This window comes from Tursiops truncatus, chromosome 2, assembly GCF_011762595.2.
Source record: "Tursiops truncatus isolate mTurTru1 chromosome 2, mTurTru1.mat.Y, whole genome shotgun sequence".
Classification (NCBI taxonomy): Eukaryota; Metazoa; Chordata; class Mammalia; order Artiodactyla; family Delphinidae; genus Tursiops; species Tursiops truncatus.
In genome coordinates, this window is record NC_047035.1 from 156607001 (window position 1) to 156624965 (window position 17965).

General features: G+C 41.7%; 2 protein-coding genes across 9 annotated transcripts in view; one reads left to right on the top strand and one right to left on the bottom strand.

The window, feature by feature from the left end:
* The window catches only part of NUDT5 (nudix hydrolase 5), a 39266-nt gene extending 37416 nt beyond the window's left edge, over positions 1-1850 (bottom strand). The window contains exon 1 of one of the 6 annotated variants that reach the window (XM_073801553.1): positions 1004-1447. In XM_073801553.1, coding sequence (XP_073657654.1) covers positions 1004-1027 — 24 coding nt within the window. In that variant the 5' untranslated portion in view covers positions 1028-1447. Of the gene's footprint in view, positions 1-1003; positions 1448-1503; positions 1665-1710 lie in introns of those variants that run through there. The other 5 variants (XM_073801559.1, XM_073801554.1, XM_073801555.1 and 2 more) reach the window with 5 other exon arrangements.
* Positions 1851-1865: 15 nt separating this feature from the next.
* Positions 1866-17965, top strand: part of CDC123 (cell division cycle 123) — a 58311-nt gene continuing 42211 nt past the window's right edge. The window contains exons 1-4 of one of the 3 annotated variants that reach the window (XM_019933265.3): positions 1866-2109; positions 6707-6778; positions 12931-12988; positions 13241-13273. In XM_019933265.3, the coding sequence (XP_019788824.1) occupies positions 2036-2109; positions 6707-6778; positions 12931-12988; positions 13241-13273 (237 nt within the window). In that variant the 5' untranslated portion in view covers positions 1866-2035. The remainder of the gene's footprint in view (positions 2110-6706; positions 6779-12930; positions 12989-13240; positions 13274-17965) is intronic. The other 2 variants (XM_019933263.3, XM_019933264.3) reach the window with 2 other exon arrangements.

Here is a 17965-nt window from a genome sequence, read left to right on the forward strand (position 1 = left end):
AAATCCCTTCCCTGTAGTGTCTATATTTAAGTTTACAGACTTAGCTGCTTCTTTACAAATAACTGCAATTCTCACCTCAACCTCTACACGCAAGTTTCCTGGGCTTCCTCCCAGACTGACTACGTTCCCAGTTTCTACTTTCTCCTATACATCTATTAATTCCTATCTTCAACAGAAAATACCTTACCCAAATTAACCCCATCAGTGCTAACATTGCCTTCAGCTGCAACTTGTTTATTTCTAGGTCACATCAAAAACAAATATTTGAGTGACCACTCCATCCGGTATCAAGTCTCTCTTAGATCTGGCAGCCTGGCACCATTCTCCCAGCATCTATGGAATATTGCTTCTTTCCCCCATCAAAACAGAAAGGATTGCGTAATCGTGGATCTCAGAAGTGCTACCGACCCACTACCGCCGCCCCTGCCCCAACATACTCTGCAACGGCAAACTTCATTTACCTCCGCTTTGACAATGTATGTTTAAAAGCTCTGCTCCCAATTAAACCACTTAGGAACACTTTTTGAGCAAAACAAAACAGGAAACGCATATTCCCGGTGTGTGTGGGGGCGGGGTTCTAACGCCTAATGGGCAGAGAATCCTGTAATTATACGAATGAATACCTTTCTAAAGAGGCTTGTAATCGGTGGGGTTCTCACCTCTTTCTAATTTAAAACGACTTAAGATGAGCCAGTAAGAATGTGCAATTTTAAGGAGCTATCCGAAATGTGCGCCCTTAGGCAAAGGTGCCTGGGACAAGCCCAAGGCACGTAACTGTACGAAGCAAGGCTAGGTTTAAAAGGCGTTTCTCAGCACCTAATCATTTCTCTTTTCATTCATTTAAAGAAATAAATAAAAGCGAACTTTTTCGTTACTCTACTTTCTGACCGCCATCTGATACGCCCTTACGAAAGGAATAGGGAAAACAGACGATAGGGTGATAGGGGACGGACGAAGAAGAGCGAAAAAGAATGGTATAACAAATTCGACTAGCATTCCTTACAGTCTTGTGAATCCAGCATGGCATGGGTACGGACACGATATCTGGCTGTGTTTTTGCAAGCTGCTACTTTTGAGAGACTAGAATAAATGAACTTGACGCTCAAAGGCGACACCTCTCCTTTCCTCTGTTCTCTCAAATCTACCTCCTCTATTCACCTCCAAAGTCCAACTCCCCAGGACCGTACAGACGGGCTCGTTCCCTCTCTCTCACAACCCTCCCCCACCAGAGAAGCGGGGCCATGCCTCCCTTTGCAGATGCCTCCACCACTGCACTCACGCTAACATTTCACTGATTTTTCCTACTTTCTGTACCCCGAGTAGCCCAGCTCTTCCACCCCGTTTCCTGGTTTGTCTCTGAACCTGCCCTCCTTTCCGCGCCTCGCGGGACGCGAGCTGGGTTCACAGCCGTGGAGACGCGCTCCGCTGCCGGCATGCTCCAGGTGTGCTCCCTCCCTCCCCCGCCAAAGAGACCCTGCACTTGATTGGCCCGCGCCGAGTTACCTACTCCCAGGCGTGGGGCGAAGGGATGGGTACTCCTTTAGGAAGGGGGAGGAAAGGAGAAAGCACGGGTCCAAGGCAGCAGTCTCAGGAGATGCTGGGCTACTGCGGGAGCCGCAGGCGCGCCTCGCGTTGATGAGAGAGGGTGCGCGCTCGCCCCCTCGCGGCACCCGTAGCACCCCCGCTGGTGACCTAGCCGCAGAGGATTACCTTCCGGGGCAGTGCGCGGCTAGACGAGAAGAGGAGCCCTGCATTTACAATCCTCGTCTCAACAGTTTCGGAATTCCTCTCCCGTGGACAGAACTGTGTGTGTGTGCGTCTGCGTGTGCGTGTGAGTGTACCCTAAAAAAGCACGCCCCAAGATTCTTTCTCTCCGCTCCTTCTTCACTCCTTCCTCCTTGCTTAATAGACCGGAAGTGTCCTCTCACCAAACCAGCTCGGCGGGCACTTCCGGGACGGGAGACCAGGGTTCCGGGAGGGTGCTGGGAGCAGAGGGAGAGGCGGCGGCGACGGCGGCGGCGGGGGCGGCTGGAGGATGAAGAAGGAGCATGTGCTGCACTGTCAGTTTTCCGCGTGGTATCCACTGTTCAGAAGCCTCACCATCAAGAGGTGAGACGAGAGGGGTTACGCCGAGGCAATGGGCAAAAGGGGATTGCGACATTTGGGGCGACTCCCAGCTCCATAAAAAAACTGCAGGCCTCGATGGGAGCGCCAGGGCCGAGATTTCGACTTCCTGGTGGTATTTCGGGTGGGGAGATGAATGAAGTCGATCCATGTTTGCTGTGCCCCCTGTTGTGCATCAGGGAGGGTGCTGGGGAGGTAGAAGGGCAGTGTCGTGGCTCAGTGAAGGTCAGAGGCGGTCTGAGGAGCAGATGAAGCTAGTTTAGGCTTGGGAGTTCACCTTAACTGCCTTTAGAATTGCCAGCGGGGGGAGGTGATCAGCAGAACTGGGTAGTCTGGGCTTTGCCACTGACTAACCCGCTGGGGGACTTGATAGTTTTTGGTCACTATCAAATGAGAACAATGATACAGACCCAACCTCAAATTCCATTGTGAAGCTCCAACATGATAGTGTAGATGGAAAGCATTAGTAAAGTATACTTATGTGTTGTTAGGGATGGAAGCCGTCTGAAAGAGAAGTGGAACAGGATTTGTTTTCTAGTTCTCTGGCCCACAACAAGGAATCTATGACCAGTTTGCAGGGCAAGCAGAGGATTAACTGTTTTCATCCTTCACCCGGTCATTTGAGGTAATGTAGGCAAGGCAGCTCGGAGAATATCCTCAAATGTTCAAAAGCAGTCGTGACATCTGGAGCGTGATGCAAGGGTAGGCTTTCCCACACTAAGGCGGATAGATCAAAGAGCTGCGTATCCACGGGTAGGATTTTCTGTCTTTTGGCACTCCCCCTTTAGGCCTAGATTGCCACTTTTTTAGATATGCATCTTCCCTTTTCATTCTCGGTGCAGAGAGTGTGAATACAGAGAGGGAAACTTTTGAGATCCTGAGTGTTTGGACAAGCCCAAGGAGATTATTCAAAAGACAGTTCTTTTCTATCCTGTTATTCATACATAGAATCAGCTCCCAGTTATCCAGGGTGTAATGGAGGTTAGAGCATCTCGCAGGAGCTTTGCATTTGAAGATGGTTGAAGGCACACCAAAACGGAAGGAAGAGCTTCAACAGCAGCAGTGGACTTTATCTTCTTATATGATGTGCCAGTCCTTCATTCTCTTGCATAATCGAAAGAGGCTCAGGGTCTGAGATGATGCTAGAATTACTTATTTTGTATTGGTGTGATAGAAGGTGTAATTGTGAGCCTGTCAGACATTTTCACACGGAGTTCACTCGAAACTGCCTTGTGCTTTGTGTGCAGGCACCTTTGTCACCTCTGGCGGAGTTTTTCTTTGCCTTCAGCAGTAAAGTATAATGGTTAAGAATTGGACTCCAGAGTCAGGGCCATCTGTCTGGCGTGGAATTTTGGTTCCACCAGCATCTTGTGCAAATCGCTTAATCTCTCTAAGCCCCATCTGGAAAATTGAGAAAATAGTAGGATTGTCATGAGAATTAAATGAGATAAAGCATTAAAAATGCTTGCCACTGTTTCTGGCATATAGTACAAAAAGCTGCTCATTGTTAATGTTTTTGATTTAATCAAAGCTCCATTGAAGCAAAATAATTTTAGTTCACTTAAAATGTGTACCATTCATGTGAAGCTGGGAGTGAAAAATAAACCAAGGCGTGGGATTTTTTTTTTATTTTTTTAACCAGTCCACAACTAAGCTGTGTTGCCTGAAAGTATTCTTTCCTCTGTCTTTGAACTGTAACTCTAGTTAGTTCTGTGGTGTCATCACTGGAACCCAACATATGGCAGGATGTCCCTCCACAACCCAGGTCATTCTGGTGGAGTTGTGTTAGGTTTGTCATTGTCATTGTCAGCTTTAATGCCGAGAAACCATATTCTGGTTATTGACTCAGCCTTATTATTTGGTGTTTATTAATCAAGGTTCAGAGATGATTATGGAGGAAAGAATATAGAATCATTTTTTGACATGTTCTAGAACTTTGACTCAGGCTTAAGAATAAGTAGCTAGATGACTTTGGGCCATCCACTCTCCTTTCTAAATGTTTCTTTCTTCAAATATGAAAGTTATAAATAATCTTTTAAAGGCCCCTTCAACCTCCATTCCATTAGATTAGCTTGTCTTTGTGTATAGAATTATATCGACTTGATGGGATAGGTACTTTGTCATTAAATCTTTTACATCTTTCGTTTGGGCCTCATGGAGTCTTGCCTGCATCGTGGATTTCAGTGACTGATTTAAGCTCTTTTTCGACAGCCTCAGTAGCTTTGGGTCAAGTACGCCTGGCCATGACTTATTTATGGCCTCAGTCTCTCAGGCATGGTTCCCTTTTCTTCAGAATTTTGGTGGCCTTTGGTACATCTGCACTTGGTACAGCACTTACCATATTGTACTGTGATTTTTATTTTTCTTTTGTGTCTTTTCCCACTCCTAGGCGTTCAGTTCTTAATGGAGTCATCTAGGACTCCTCCATGACTTAGGTAACATAATGCAAGGTCACGTCATTAGGGCGACTTTAGAACTGTGACAGCAGGACTCAGGGACTCATGAGAACGATGCAGAATCTAACTCGGTGAGGCTCATACATGTAAGAGTTGTAGACCCTCCAAATAGGAAAAATATGCAGAGAATTCACAATGGAATCAAACAGTAAATAGATGTTTCAAATCCAGTCAAGGGATGATGCAACCTGGAGGGAAAGTCAGGATTCACATCAGACTTGAGAATTAGTATAACTCAGAAACAAGGGACGTGGACTCGGAAATCATCGATTTGGGGATTCAGAGATGTTACTGGCATAGAAGAGGGCTCTCTCTGCTCTTATTGTGGTCAGGAAAATCACCCTAATGTCTAGGAACCAGCATCCCTGCTGATATTTCTCAGTCTCAGGCCCATGAAAAGGTAAACTTCAAATTCTCTTAGGAAGGTCGTGTATAATTCTCTTGGGCTGACATTGTTGGGTAAGTATCTTTAACCCCAGGAAGAGCTAGAATTATATATAGAGGTGATGAAATAATTCAAACTTGAGGGTTTTTTCTCCTGTTAAGTTTATTTAATATCCTTGAATTTGCCTTTTTGAGAACATTTGGCATATGTATAACAGGTTAGCCTTGTGTTTCCAATTTAAATTGTGTAATTGGTTTAGAATTGTGATACGTTAAAAGATATAAGAAAATTTTTAAAGTTTTTCAGTTTCAGTTGGAATGTTTGCAAGAACCTTGGATTCACTGTACTTACAATTTAATTCACTGGTTTTGTAAGAGTTAAATACTTGGAAAGGCTTACCTGTAATTAGACAATTGACATATTTAAAAAGAAAGGTGACTAGATTATTTTTACAAGAGTTAAAAAATTTAAAGCAACTTTTAAGTTTCAAAGACTCACTTGAAATTTCATTAAAATTTAGCAGATTTACAAATAGAAGAATAAGATTTGGTAGTTGAACTTAAAAGCCTGAAGAAGAAGTAAGCTTTTGAATGTGAAATTGTAATTTTGATAAATCAGATATTAATTTCTAAAACTGAAGTAGCTCATGAATAATCTTTCCTGTGCACAACATCCATCTGTAATGTGCCAAAAAACTTATTCAATAAATAAATGAAGCATACTGTTATAAGTCAATTATGGTCTCTCTGAAAGCAGGCCATAATCGTTTTCAGTTTTTAAAAAATACATGCCTCAAGATCAAAGTAATAGCATTTTAGGTATCTGTGGCAGGATTTTTGATGATTATTACAGAATAAAAAACCAAATTATCCCATACGTTTTTTCAAGTGATATCAAGTATGGCTTTGTCATCCCTTTTTTTTTTCCCAAAAGAAAAAAACGTATTTAATAAACAGTAACACAAGTGAATGTTTATAACATGTTCAGTGATTATTAAATAGACAAGATGATGGTAAATGAGGCTTGTATATCAAATATAAAGAGTAAAGTTTATTCATTTATTTATTTAGGCATCTGATGCCTTCCCATGCAACTTTCTAGTTTTCTCACATAGGCTTTGCCATTCCTTAATTATGATTGTCTGAAACCAATTCAACTGAAGCATGCCCAGGTAGGCAGCTGTGTACTCTGGTGATCAGGTGAATAGAATGCACATCCAAACATACCGTGAATTCTTAGCCTTACACACTCATTGCCAACCAAAGAATGGTTTCCACATCTTAAGCCTGCTTCCTCCCCATCTCTTAGAAGGTGGTCAGATGCTGTTCATCTTCTGATTTGTTTGCTCATTTCCTGTGTTGCTGCAAATACCTGCAGGGCTCTAATTTCTTAAAGGCACATAACCCTTGTACTCAGAATTCTTCTGAGCTTGTTGCTTTCATACTGTGATTTCAGTCCAGTTCTTTGGATTTGGCTGGTTTTTGTCTCTTTATCACCGAGACAATGGGGGTAATTATATGCACCTAATTTAGTTTACCACAGTATTTATTCATATTATCCTAATTTCCAGTCTGCTGCTGCCAAGTGTCCATCATTAACATTTCCCACTTCATATTAAAATAAAGGGAACAAGTAAATCAGAAATTGAGTTTTGAACTTTTTTTCTCTGCTTATGGTTGGTCTTTTAAATTGATGCCCTTTTTTTTGGTATGTGCATTTTGTTTTTGTTTTTGTTTTTTAGTGTCATTCTTCCACTTCCTCAGAATGTGAAGGATTATTTACTTGATGATGGAACTCTGGTGGTGTCAGGAAGGTAAGGCATATCAGAAAAAAGTTCTTTAAATTTTAGCATAAAGAAATTTGTAATGATTAAATCTCAGCGATTACCATGTAAAATAAGTACATTAGCTTTGGCCCCATTCTCTCCCTTTTTTCCCTAGTTAAAATTATTTGCTGATCTTTGTTCTGTATTCCTTGTTAATGCTCAGTTGATAAGATTTTCAAAATTGAGTACTTCCTCTACTAATAATTACAAGTTGTGAAATTGAGTAATTCCTTTCATCTCTACTTTTAGAAAATGTGTATGATAACTATTCCTTTTGTTCAAGTAGTTCCTCTGTTTATAAAGGAAAGTACCATGCTTCAGTGTTTTTAGTGCAAACTGGAAAAAGTTTAAGAATCATACTTTAATGTCATTCCTATTTTTTCATTCAGGTCTCTGCTCAGAAGTCATGTTATCTAAGTGTTCATCCTTCTCTTTCCTTTCTGAAGTAGCTTAATGGTAACCCTTACTGAAACATCACTCGTTTTTTTAATAGAATTCTAGGTTGGAAATAATTTTCCCTTAGAATTATTAAAAAATATATTTTTTATTGAGATAAAATATACATAACATAAAATTTACTATATTAACTATTTTTAGGTGTACAGTTTAGTGGTATTAAGTACAGTTACAATGTTGTGCAACCATCACCAGCATTCATCTGCAGAACTCTTGCCATCTTGAAAAACTGAAACTCTGTACCAGTTACACACTGAGTCCCCATCGCTCCCGTCCACCAGCCCCTGGCAACCACCATTCTGTTTCCTGTGCCTGTGAATTTGACTTCTCTAAATACCTCATACAAGAGGAATCACACAGTACCTGTCCTCCTGCGGCTGGCTTATCTCACTCAGCATAACGTCCTGAGGTTCATCCGTGTTACAGTATGGTGAGAATTGCCTTCCTTTTCAAGGCTAAGTACTGCTCCACTGTATGGATTACCACATTTTGGTGCATCACTTTTTATCTCCTAACCTCACTTTATTTTTCAGTGTAATACTTATTTCCATCTGACATCATTCCCTTAGTGGTTCTATTAGAATACAGTCTTCATGAGAACAGGGACTTGGACAGTTGTGTTCCCAGCTCTTGGAACAGTACCTGATACACAAGAGGTGCTTGATGAACGTTTCTTCAGTAAATGAACTCAGAAATGTAATTAGAATTGTGTATGTTTTCAGTACACTAATTTTACCATAAATATGTATGTGTGTGTATGTATATGTATATATATGTGTATGTGTATATGTGTGTGTGTGTATATATATATATATATACACACACACACACACACATATATACCTATATATATATTTTTTGGTCTGATGGATCTTCTGTGTAGCTTTCTAGATTATAGTTCTGTTTTTGGTATTCTCAACCACTTAATAACCTGAAAATTATTAATTTAGAGCCTCATTGACTTGGAATAATTGCAGGATAAGGAAACAGAATAGGTAGGTGAGTCTCAACCTTGGGATATTTACACACGTAACTTTATTATTTTTAAATATAGAACACTTAATAAGCTTACATAAATGGGAGTGTAAAGCAAATGCCTCCCGCTCTTAGAAAGGCCTGCATAGATTTCAGTGCTCTGAGCTTGTGGAAGAGCTCCTGTGATGTTTTTCGTTGGCCAGATGTGTGCATGAACTTCTGGCAGAGGCAGGCCTGTTAAACACTGTTAAGCAGTGTGATACAGCACACAGCACTTCACTCTGCTCTCCAGTAACGCACAAATCAGGTAGGGACCCTGCCTTTTTGGAGTTGACAGTTCAGCTTTGTATTTTATGGGAGTCAAATAGCACAGTGCTGGTCTGTCAGTCGCATTGCCTAGGGCTAAATCCTATCTTTGCTCATTTCTAGCTCTCTGTGCCTCAGTTTCCTCTTCTGTAAATAGGGTTGTTGCAGGGATAAAAGGAGATAATGCATAAAATGTTTAGCCATAAATATTTAATGTTTATAAATATAATAATGCCTAGTACATTGTGTGCTCTTAAGAAATACTAACTGTTCTCACCATTATCATTAATCTCAGTCCGCACATTAAACAAACACACCAGTAAATATATAAGTGAAAATTGTGGTAAAGGCTGTGAAGGAAATGGGGTGATCACTGCCGTATTAAATTACTGGGAGTGGGCTGGGGCTGAGGATTTCAGGGAGGGTCAGGGAATACCCCAAAGAGCTAACTTACGAGCCTCTCAGTTAGGAAGTTTGGGTGGAAAGCAGTCAGTTGAAGGGCAAAGGGAAGAATCTTCAAGGCTGAGGGAGCAGCATTAAGGAGGGGTCTGAGGCAGGGAAGATCTTGACGTGCTTGGTTTGGTTATCATTGCCTGCAGTTGGTGTAGGAAAGGAGGCTGGTAGCACGCATTTCTGGTGTAGACAGTGATTCATTTTCATTGCACGTTATTGGGTGCCTACCATGAGTTGGGTGCTGAGCATGCTACTGGGATAACAAGATGGGTGTCTGGTGTACTGAGCAAATAAACTTTCCATTTAAAACAAACAAACAAGAAAAGATGGGTGGGACATCCTGCCTTGGGAGTCCAGGCTTAGTTAGTCGCCAAGTCAAAGATGTAAATAAATAGGTGCCCGTGTTTGGAACAAAAGCACCCAGTGTTCTGTTAAGCCATGTTTTTGGAGTTGAAATAATCACTGTAAGCTGGGGTGATGCAGGGAGTTTGTACAGAAGAGGTGGTGCCTGACCTGGGCTCACAAGTTGGGTCGGATTCAGGTGGTTTGACTCAGCGCTCCCGAGTAGGTGTCAATCCTCACTGTCTCCTTTTGGCCCCGGGAGTTCTTTCTTTCCTGATCGTCTCCCTTAAGGAGAATGACAATAGATGCCAATTATAAAACACATGTTCGATTCGTTCATGTTTTGAATCTTCACAACTCTGCAGAGTAGCTACTGTCATATGGTTTAATTGATGGGATTCTGGTGCCACGCTCGCGACTAACAGAGGCAGAACTGACATATTCTGACAATGTCTGTCTGCCTCCAAAGCCAGTGCTCTCACATTTCCCGCGGCTTTTAGGTACCAGCTCAGTGCTAGCTGTGATATAGAAAACAGAGAATACTTCTAAATATTAACATCAACTCAGTCCTCAGTATTTAGAGGTTTACCTTGGAAAGCAAGTCTGGTGAACTTGCCAGTATATACACTCCATCATCTTTTCCATTTCAGTGACACATCCCATGGTAGGAATTGCAATAAGTTTTTCTGAAGAACTGTATGAATACACCGATTACAAATATGTTTTTTAAAAATGTATTTTGTTATACTAACAAAAACCAAAAGTGGTGTTTTAGAGTGATAAATGCATTTTCAAGTTCATTGAGTACCTTTTGTGTTGTTATTTCATGATAGTCATCTGTATTGCCTAAAGTTAGTGACTTAAAACGTGACCATTTTATGTGTCAATGTTTGCTCAGCTGGGTGTTGAGAGACACTTCTCCTTGGGTCTCTGCATGTCTTTTGAGCAGAGGCACTGACAGCTTTTGTTCCTGATTGTCTTTTCAAAGACGTTTATGCAGCAGATGGCCTTGGAAGATAGAGATAGTGTCTCTCCCTAGCAGAGAGCAGGCTTGTTACTGTCTAGTACAGATAAAGACAGTGTCACCTCTTGGGTCAAAGACCAGCCAGGTTTACCTGCAGCTCATTATAAAAGATGAGATTCTCTAAGTTCAGGGTTCCTCAGTTGTAACACAAACCTGGGTCACTCCTTGACCTTCCACGGGGCGTGAGGGGCCAGAGGGAACTGATTCGAAGATGGAGCTCATGCTTTGTACTGTGAGTGAGAGTCCTTTGTTTCTGACCCAGGAGTCCCCTGTCTTCTGCCAGAGTCCATGAACTCTGGCAGGCTAACTTGTTAGCTTGCAAGTGGGGTAAAATCTCAGAGCCTCTGTAATGCTCGACACTGGGCAAGTCTTCTGTCGGTCTTGCTGAGGTCGCTCTTGCGGCTGTAGTTTTCTGGTGGCTCGACCATAAAACTGGATGGTTTTAAGATACCTCACTCATGTCTGGCAGCGGACGCTGACTGTCACCTGGGCTTCTCTTTCCTTGTGATTTCTCAGCCTCAGACTCAGCTCCTTTACGTGGTGGTGGCAACATTCCAAAAACGGGGGCACGGAAGCTGTAAAGACTTGACACCTAGGTTCAGCATCACATGGTGTCGCTTGTGCTACATTTTGTTGGTCACAATGAGTCTTGAAGCCAGTTTGAATTAAAGGGGCGGGAAAACAGATGCCATTTCTTGATGGGAAGAGTGGCAAAGTCACCCTGCAAAGGGGCATGTCAAGATGGGAAGAATTGCTGTGGCCATCTTTGTAAATACATCATCAGAGTTTCTTGTTTTTGTTTTTCCCATTCATTGTGATGTGTACTTGGTGGGCTCTTTCGTTCTAGAACAGTTAAAAATATTATGTCTTTGATCATTTCCTCTTATTTTCTTGCTTCTCTTTCTGGAACTCCTATTATTTAGAGGCTGGGTCTACTGGATTAATTCTCTGAATTTTATCATTTCTTCCCTATTGTCTGTCTTCTTAGTTTTACTTTCTGGAAAATTTCCTTGATTTTGCCATTCATTCTGTTGAATTTTTAGATTTCGGCTACCACGTTTTCAGTTTCTACAAGTCCAACCTTGTCCTCTGGCCTCCTCTCATGAATGCAGTATCTTTTATCTTTGAGGATATTTATGATTTAAAAAATTATTTTTCATCTGGTTCCTGTATTGTCTTTATTTCATCCATGTACCTTTTCTCTCTCTTTTTAAAAACTCTTTTCTCATCTTGGAGCCTTTCTTTAGTTTTCTCATGATTCTAGGCCTTTATTCATATTTAAGAGTGAGGGATGGACACACACACACACACACACACACACACACACACACACACACACACATGCAGAAACTTTATGTGCCCGGGTGGGGCTTGTTTACTAAGAGTGCCAGCAGTCAGCAGGTATTGATGGAAGATTCCCAGATGACAGTTATTTGTGAGTCTTTCCCCGGGGGTTTTCCAGTGTCTACAGAGATGAGTCCTCTAATCTGTCTGTATTGGGGGAGCAGGGAGGGAGGAAGGGGACTAGAGGTCTCACTGTTAACACGACTTCCACTTATGACTTCGTCGTATTCTAGCATTTCACCCCGATTTTCCTCTAGGGCATTAAGGACCGGAGCCCTTACCCGGTTTGGTCCACGGAGGAGGTTGAGTTGCTGGGGTGTGCCAGCTGAGGACAGCTCGGCGTGCCTCCCTGCCCCCTTCACGGACTTCACTCAGGTCACCCCTTTTGAAGCCGGAGCTGTGGTCCCATCGTGTGTGATGGCTCCAGGGTCTGCCTGTTGCCAACTGGGTCCCCCCGCCACTGGCTTTCTGTTTTCCAGACTTCTGTTGTCTCTTCTCTGCAGTTGTCTCCTCTCTGGTGCTTTTTCCCTTGGGATCTTTTAAATCATTTTAGTAGCATTTCAAGAGGGAGTTCTTCATAGGCCTGGGCAGTGTCGCTCCCTCTGCGGTCTTTCAGCCCTTGCTTCGCCCCAGGCGGTAAGGATTGGCTGTTAATGGCCCTTTTCAACACCCGCTCTGCCCACTGGCTCCTTCTAAGACAGCATGTCTGAGTATGTCTTTCTCTTCCTCCCCCATGCCCTCCAGTGGTGCCAGTCCAGATACAGGGTAACTCCTGCCACCAGCCCACACGCCCTGTTTTCACTATGTAAACAAAAGATTTTTGGCTGCGCCCGCAGGGTGTCCAGCGGTTGCCCGGAACAGCTCCTCCGGCAGTTCCTTCTGTGGCTTCCTTCATCCCGTCTGGTCTTCCTTGTCTTGGGCAGCACTTTCTCTTATATCGGGATTGAGACTGGATTCTTAGTGTCCTCACAGGTGGAGTTTGAGTTTTTCTTTTCCTTGTTTCTAGTGATTTCTGAGAAGAGGGCAGGAAGTTTTTATTCCGCCATCTCTTATTGGACATGTACTCTCATTAATTTCATGTTGGTTTTTATTAGTTTCTGTCTCAAAAAGTGAACTTTTCCTAACATTATCTTCCAATTCTAAGGCTTTTTTAAAAATATATATACTCAGCACACCTGCAATTATGACTGCACAGCACCAAAGCTTTCTCTTGCTCAATTTAAATTTTATGTTCTTCCAGGGAAGATCCGCCAACATGTTCTCAGCCGGACAGTGATAACGAAGCAGAAGAAATACAGGTTGGTTCAAAATAATATAAACTGTTCCGTAATGTGTTCTAATCGAAATGTTCTCTGAAATGGTTCTGGCTTTGAGATCTTAGCATAGATTCAATCAAGTGAGAAATTACATGAAAATTTCCCTTGGACACATACTTTGTATTCAGGAAAAGCTGTCTCCTGTGTATGGGTGATTTTTAGATGGGGCACTGCTTTTTGGAAGCCCAGTACACTGTCCACATTTAACATTCTGTTTCTGTCCTCTCCATGCAGTGGTCGGACGACGAGAACACAGCCACGCTTACGGTAAGAGCCTTGAGGTGTGGGGACCACCTCACACTGTCACCCTGGGGTGCTTCCGGGTTTCAACACAGATCACTCTAAATCCCCATTTACTCACCTTTTCAAGCTTTTATTTATTATTTTGAAAAATAACTTAAATCACTGTTTACAGGCAAACATGGTGCGCCCTTTTTTCCCTTTTATTTTTATTTTCATTTTTAAAAAAATACACCTTTAAAAAAAATAAATAAATAAAAATTAAAAATACACCTTTATTTTATTTTTTTGGCCATGCCATATGGCATGTGGGATCTTGGTTCCCCGACCAGGGATCGAACCCGTGCCCCCTGCATTGGAATGACAGAGTCTTAACCACCGGATGGCGAGGGAAGCCCCTCCCTTTGATTTTTTTATTTTTAATTTTTTAAATTTATTAAATTTATTTATATTTGGCTGTGTTGGGTCTTCATTGCTGCACGCAGGCTTTCTCTAGTTGTGGCGAGCGGGGGCTACTCTTTGTTGCAGTGCACAGGCTTCTCATTGCAGTGGCTTCTCTTGTTGTGGAGCACGGGCTCTAGGCACCAGGCTTCAGTAGTTGTGGCACGTGGGCTCAGTAGTTGTGGCTCGTGGGCTCTAGAGAGCAGGCTCAGTAGCTGTGGTGCACGGGCTTAGTTGCTCCGCGGCATGTGGGATCTTCCCGGACCAGGGCTCTAACCCTTGTCCCCTGCATTGGCAGGCGGATTCTTAACCACTGTGCCACCAGGGAAGTCCCTGTAGAAGTTGATTGAGCATGTTTTAGTCTTTCAGGCTAAGAGTGTTGTCAAATTCAACTTAAAATATGTTTTAACAAAAATCTTTTTAAAGGAATGAGAGTATTTCTAAAAATATGGGAGGCAAATGAAGCTTCTCATACTTTGAGATAAAAGCGAAAGATTTATGTAAAATTGCTTACAAATAAATGTAAAGGCACAATAAAGGAAACTAGTTGTAGAGGAGGGTATATTCTAATGCAATTCTAAATAGGAGATATTTCTGTTTATTTTGATGGAAGAGATATGATGTCCAGGGTACAAGGGAAAAAAAGGGCAGGTGCCTAAACATTTCCTTAGGTATAAAAAGTGTGCCCACACATGCAGAAAAGGCAAGTTTACATGTTTTATTTTACTCTGGATATCACTCAGGTCAGTTCCTCTCCTTTTATGAAAATTCTGTTCAGTTAGCATACATCTTAGCTTTTGCCCATATTCAGCGCCCTGTAGTAGGTTCTATGAAGTAAATAAAGATGACTATGATTTGATTCCTGACGTTAGGGAGTATATAAACCAGTGAGGAAAGACGCTCCAGTTTGAGGGTGATGACAAAGTGCTGTCAAACACAGAGGACAGGGCTTCCCTGGTGGCGTAGTGGTTGAGAGTCCGCCTGCCGATGCAGGGGACGTGGGTTCGTGCCCCGGTCTGGGAAGATCCCACATGCCGCGGAACGGCTGGGCCCGTGAGCCATGGCCGCTGAGCCTGCGCATCCGGAGCCTTTGATCCGCAGCGGGAGAGGCCACAGCAGTGAGAGGCCCACATACCGCAAAAAAAAAAAACCAAAAAAACAGAGAGGACGGTTACCACCAAGGGCATCTAGAAATAATTCAAGGGAGAAGTGATATTTGGCCTGGATGCTAAGTGTAAGGATGATCAGTATCAACTCATGTTTTTTAAATATAGATAGATAGATACAGAAATTAATAATGTGTGTGTGTGTATTTACCAAACTCTGCTTAGCTCTAAAAGTGACATAATGACATCGTGGTGGCAGTGAGCACACCTAGTGCCCTGATCTTGGTGTCTAAATAGCATTTTCCACTAAAAGGAGTTGAAGCTCCTTGAGAAATTAAAGAATGGGGGTGGCATGGTAAAGATGAGCCTGCAACAACTTGTGTCAGAAAGTAAGAATGATGGGTCATGACACAGAGGACCCAGAAGTTAGCGTGAATGGGCTCCCACTGGCCACATATGTGAACATCATAACAAAACAATAATAGTAATGGAGTATAACCATTGACTAAAATTAGAATCCACGGTCCCATATTGACATAAACAAATGATTAAATTAAATAAATGGAGCAGAAGAGAAAGCCCTTCTTTATAGTAGAAAAGACACCAACTGATAATTGTAGAAGGAATGATAGAATTGGAAATCACCATTAGCAACCATTATAGTAATAATTGATGGAATAGATGTTAAAACTCATGGGTGAATATTTGATGAGGATACTTGAGTATTCTCAAAGTTTTGTCCACCAAAATTACTTACTAGTTGTAAAGAGAAAAACAGTACCTTCACAGTGGAAAGAGCTGGCACCAGTGTGACCAAAGTTAACCTTCTCAGTGATGGGACAGACTTACATCGCCTGTCTCCTCGTACAAGGCACAGAAGGACACATCACCTGCCAACAATGCACAACCTGAATCCAGTCATGAGGAAACAACCAGGAAACTGAACTTTTTAGAAATTACATAGAGTCGCTGCCCTGTACTCTCCAAAACGTCAGGGTCATGAAAGATAAAGAGCAACAGAGAGAGGAAATGTAACAGCCGAAAGGAGATTAAGGAGACACGACAAGGAAATGCAGTGCTCGATTCTAGACTGGGTCCTGAGCCAGAGGAAAATGTTCCGTTTTTCTTTTGCTATAAAAGACGTTATCAGGACAATGGGCACAATTTGAATAAGATCCATAGATGAGATAATGGTATTGTATCCACGTTACCTCCCTGATTTTGATAATTTGGCTGGGTTATGTAAAAAAAAGTTACTGCTTTACACACACACACACACCACACACACACACATACACCACACACACACACATCCCCCCCCACACACACCCCACATTCCCCCACCCCCACACACCCACCCCTACCCCTGCCTACTTATATGTAGAAAGGGAGTTGAGGGGGAGAATGATAAAGCAATGTGGTAAAGTGCCTGATTGAAGAGTGTGTCGAAATTCTTGTTACTCTTCTTTTAATGCTTCTGAAAGTCTCAAATTATTTCAAAATAAAAAATTAAAAAGTGATTGGGTTTCACTGGGGAGAGCTAGATGTTGGGCAGGGGAGCTTTCAGGGCAGAAGAGCACTCTCAGAAGAGGAATGTGAGCCAGGACCCAAGGAGGGAAAATTACCACTGCAAGTAATTAGTAATTAGTGTAGTGACAGAAATGCCAAATTAAAAATGGAACCAAGTAGTCGAGATGGGTAAATTCCAAAGGCACAATGGTGAATTTCAAAGAGCAAGTTGCCAAAAGTATAGATATCAAGTGACAACAGTTACTTTAAATTTTTTAAATGTTATGTTTTATGGACAGGCACACGTAGTATAACATCAGGACTGTAGAAGAATATGCCCACTCCTGTAATGATGGTTGCCTGGGGGGAGAGGGAAGCATTAGGGAGGAGAGCAAGGAGATTAGGAACTTCATTAGTATCTGTGATGTTTTTTCCTTAAGAAACTTAAAGGTCTGGATCAGACATGTCAAACTGTTGAATGTATGGATCCAGGTATATATTTTTTGTATATTTAAAACATTTATTTCATGATTAAAACATTTTTTTAAAGAAATGACCTTTCTGATGGGTGTGATAGAGGGGGGCTGTGGTGGGTAAAGTTGGAAAGATAGGTGAGTTTGGATCATAGAAAGTCCATGGATATGATTTAAAATGTGGATTTTATCTGACTTAAAACAGGAACCTTTTCTCAGACAACTGAGGTGTTCCGCGAATTTAAAATCGACTTGAACTGTGAGCTTAAAAGAACCCTATTACTAGTAAAATCTGTTAAAAGATAATTTTCAGGAAAAGGTAGAATAATGACAACACGTTGAAGGCTGTATTTAACTCAAGAGGGAACCAGGCAGATGTTATAACTGTCTCAAAAGAGAACCCAAAGGACAGACACATTTATAGATTAGTATTGAGATGAATACGTGGGAGGGAAGATAGCTGATTTCCACCAGACAGGATAGAATTTTCACGTCTGTAAGAAATACTTCTCATTGTTTTCACTTACCTATAATTCACCAAGTTGTAAACTAGCTCGCAGACCCAGATAGAATCAGGTAACCCAGAAAGTGCTGTATGTATAGAATGCATAGTCTTTCACTGAAAGCACAGATTTTTCTGTACAAGACATAAACTTTTCGTCATTTAAATTTGTTTTAGTATCCTTATGGCTGGATTTTTTAAAGTTGAGTAATTGGAGGATTTGAGGGAATCGGTTGCCTCTTTTAAAATGTATCAATGATACAGAATAGCCAATACTTTACAATAACTATAAATGAAGTATAACCTTTAAAAATTGTGAATCACTATGTTGTATACCTATAACTTATATGGTAAAGAAAAATGTAATACAGAAATATAAAGCAGTCCTTATATGTGAAGTTTTATGGGATAGGAAAATTAAATTGTTTTGTCTTTGAAGATCGAACCCCTCATATTGTACAATTTGTTAACTGTGCCATTTATCAAAAATATTGCTAATGCAGATCTTAGATGACTTTTTATGGATAGAGCTCTAGGGTAGCCAAACCAGCAACTTCAGGGGATTCTAAGGAAATTACTGCCTTAACAGAAATGAGGGAGAGATGAATGGAAGATAAAGGACTCAAGGCTGTTATTCGTTTTGTAAACCTCTCTAAATGGCTGCAGCTTAGTTTCACGTATCTAAGCA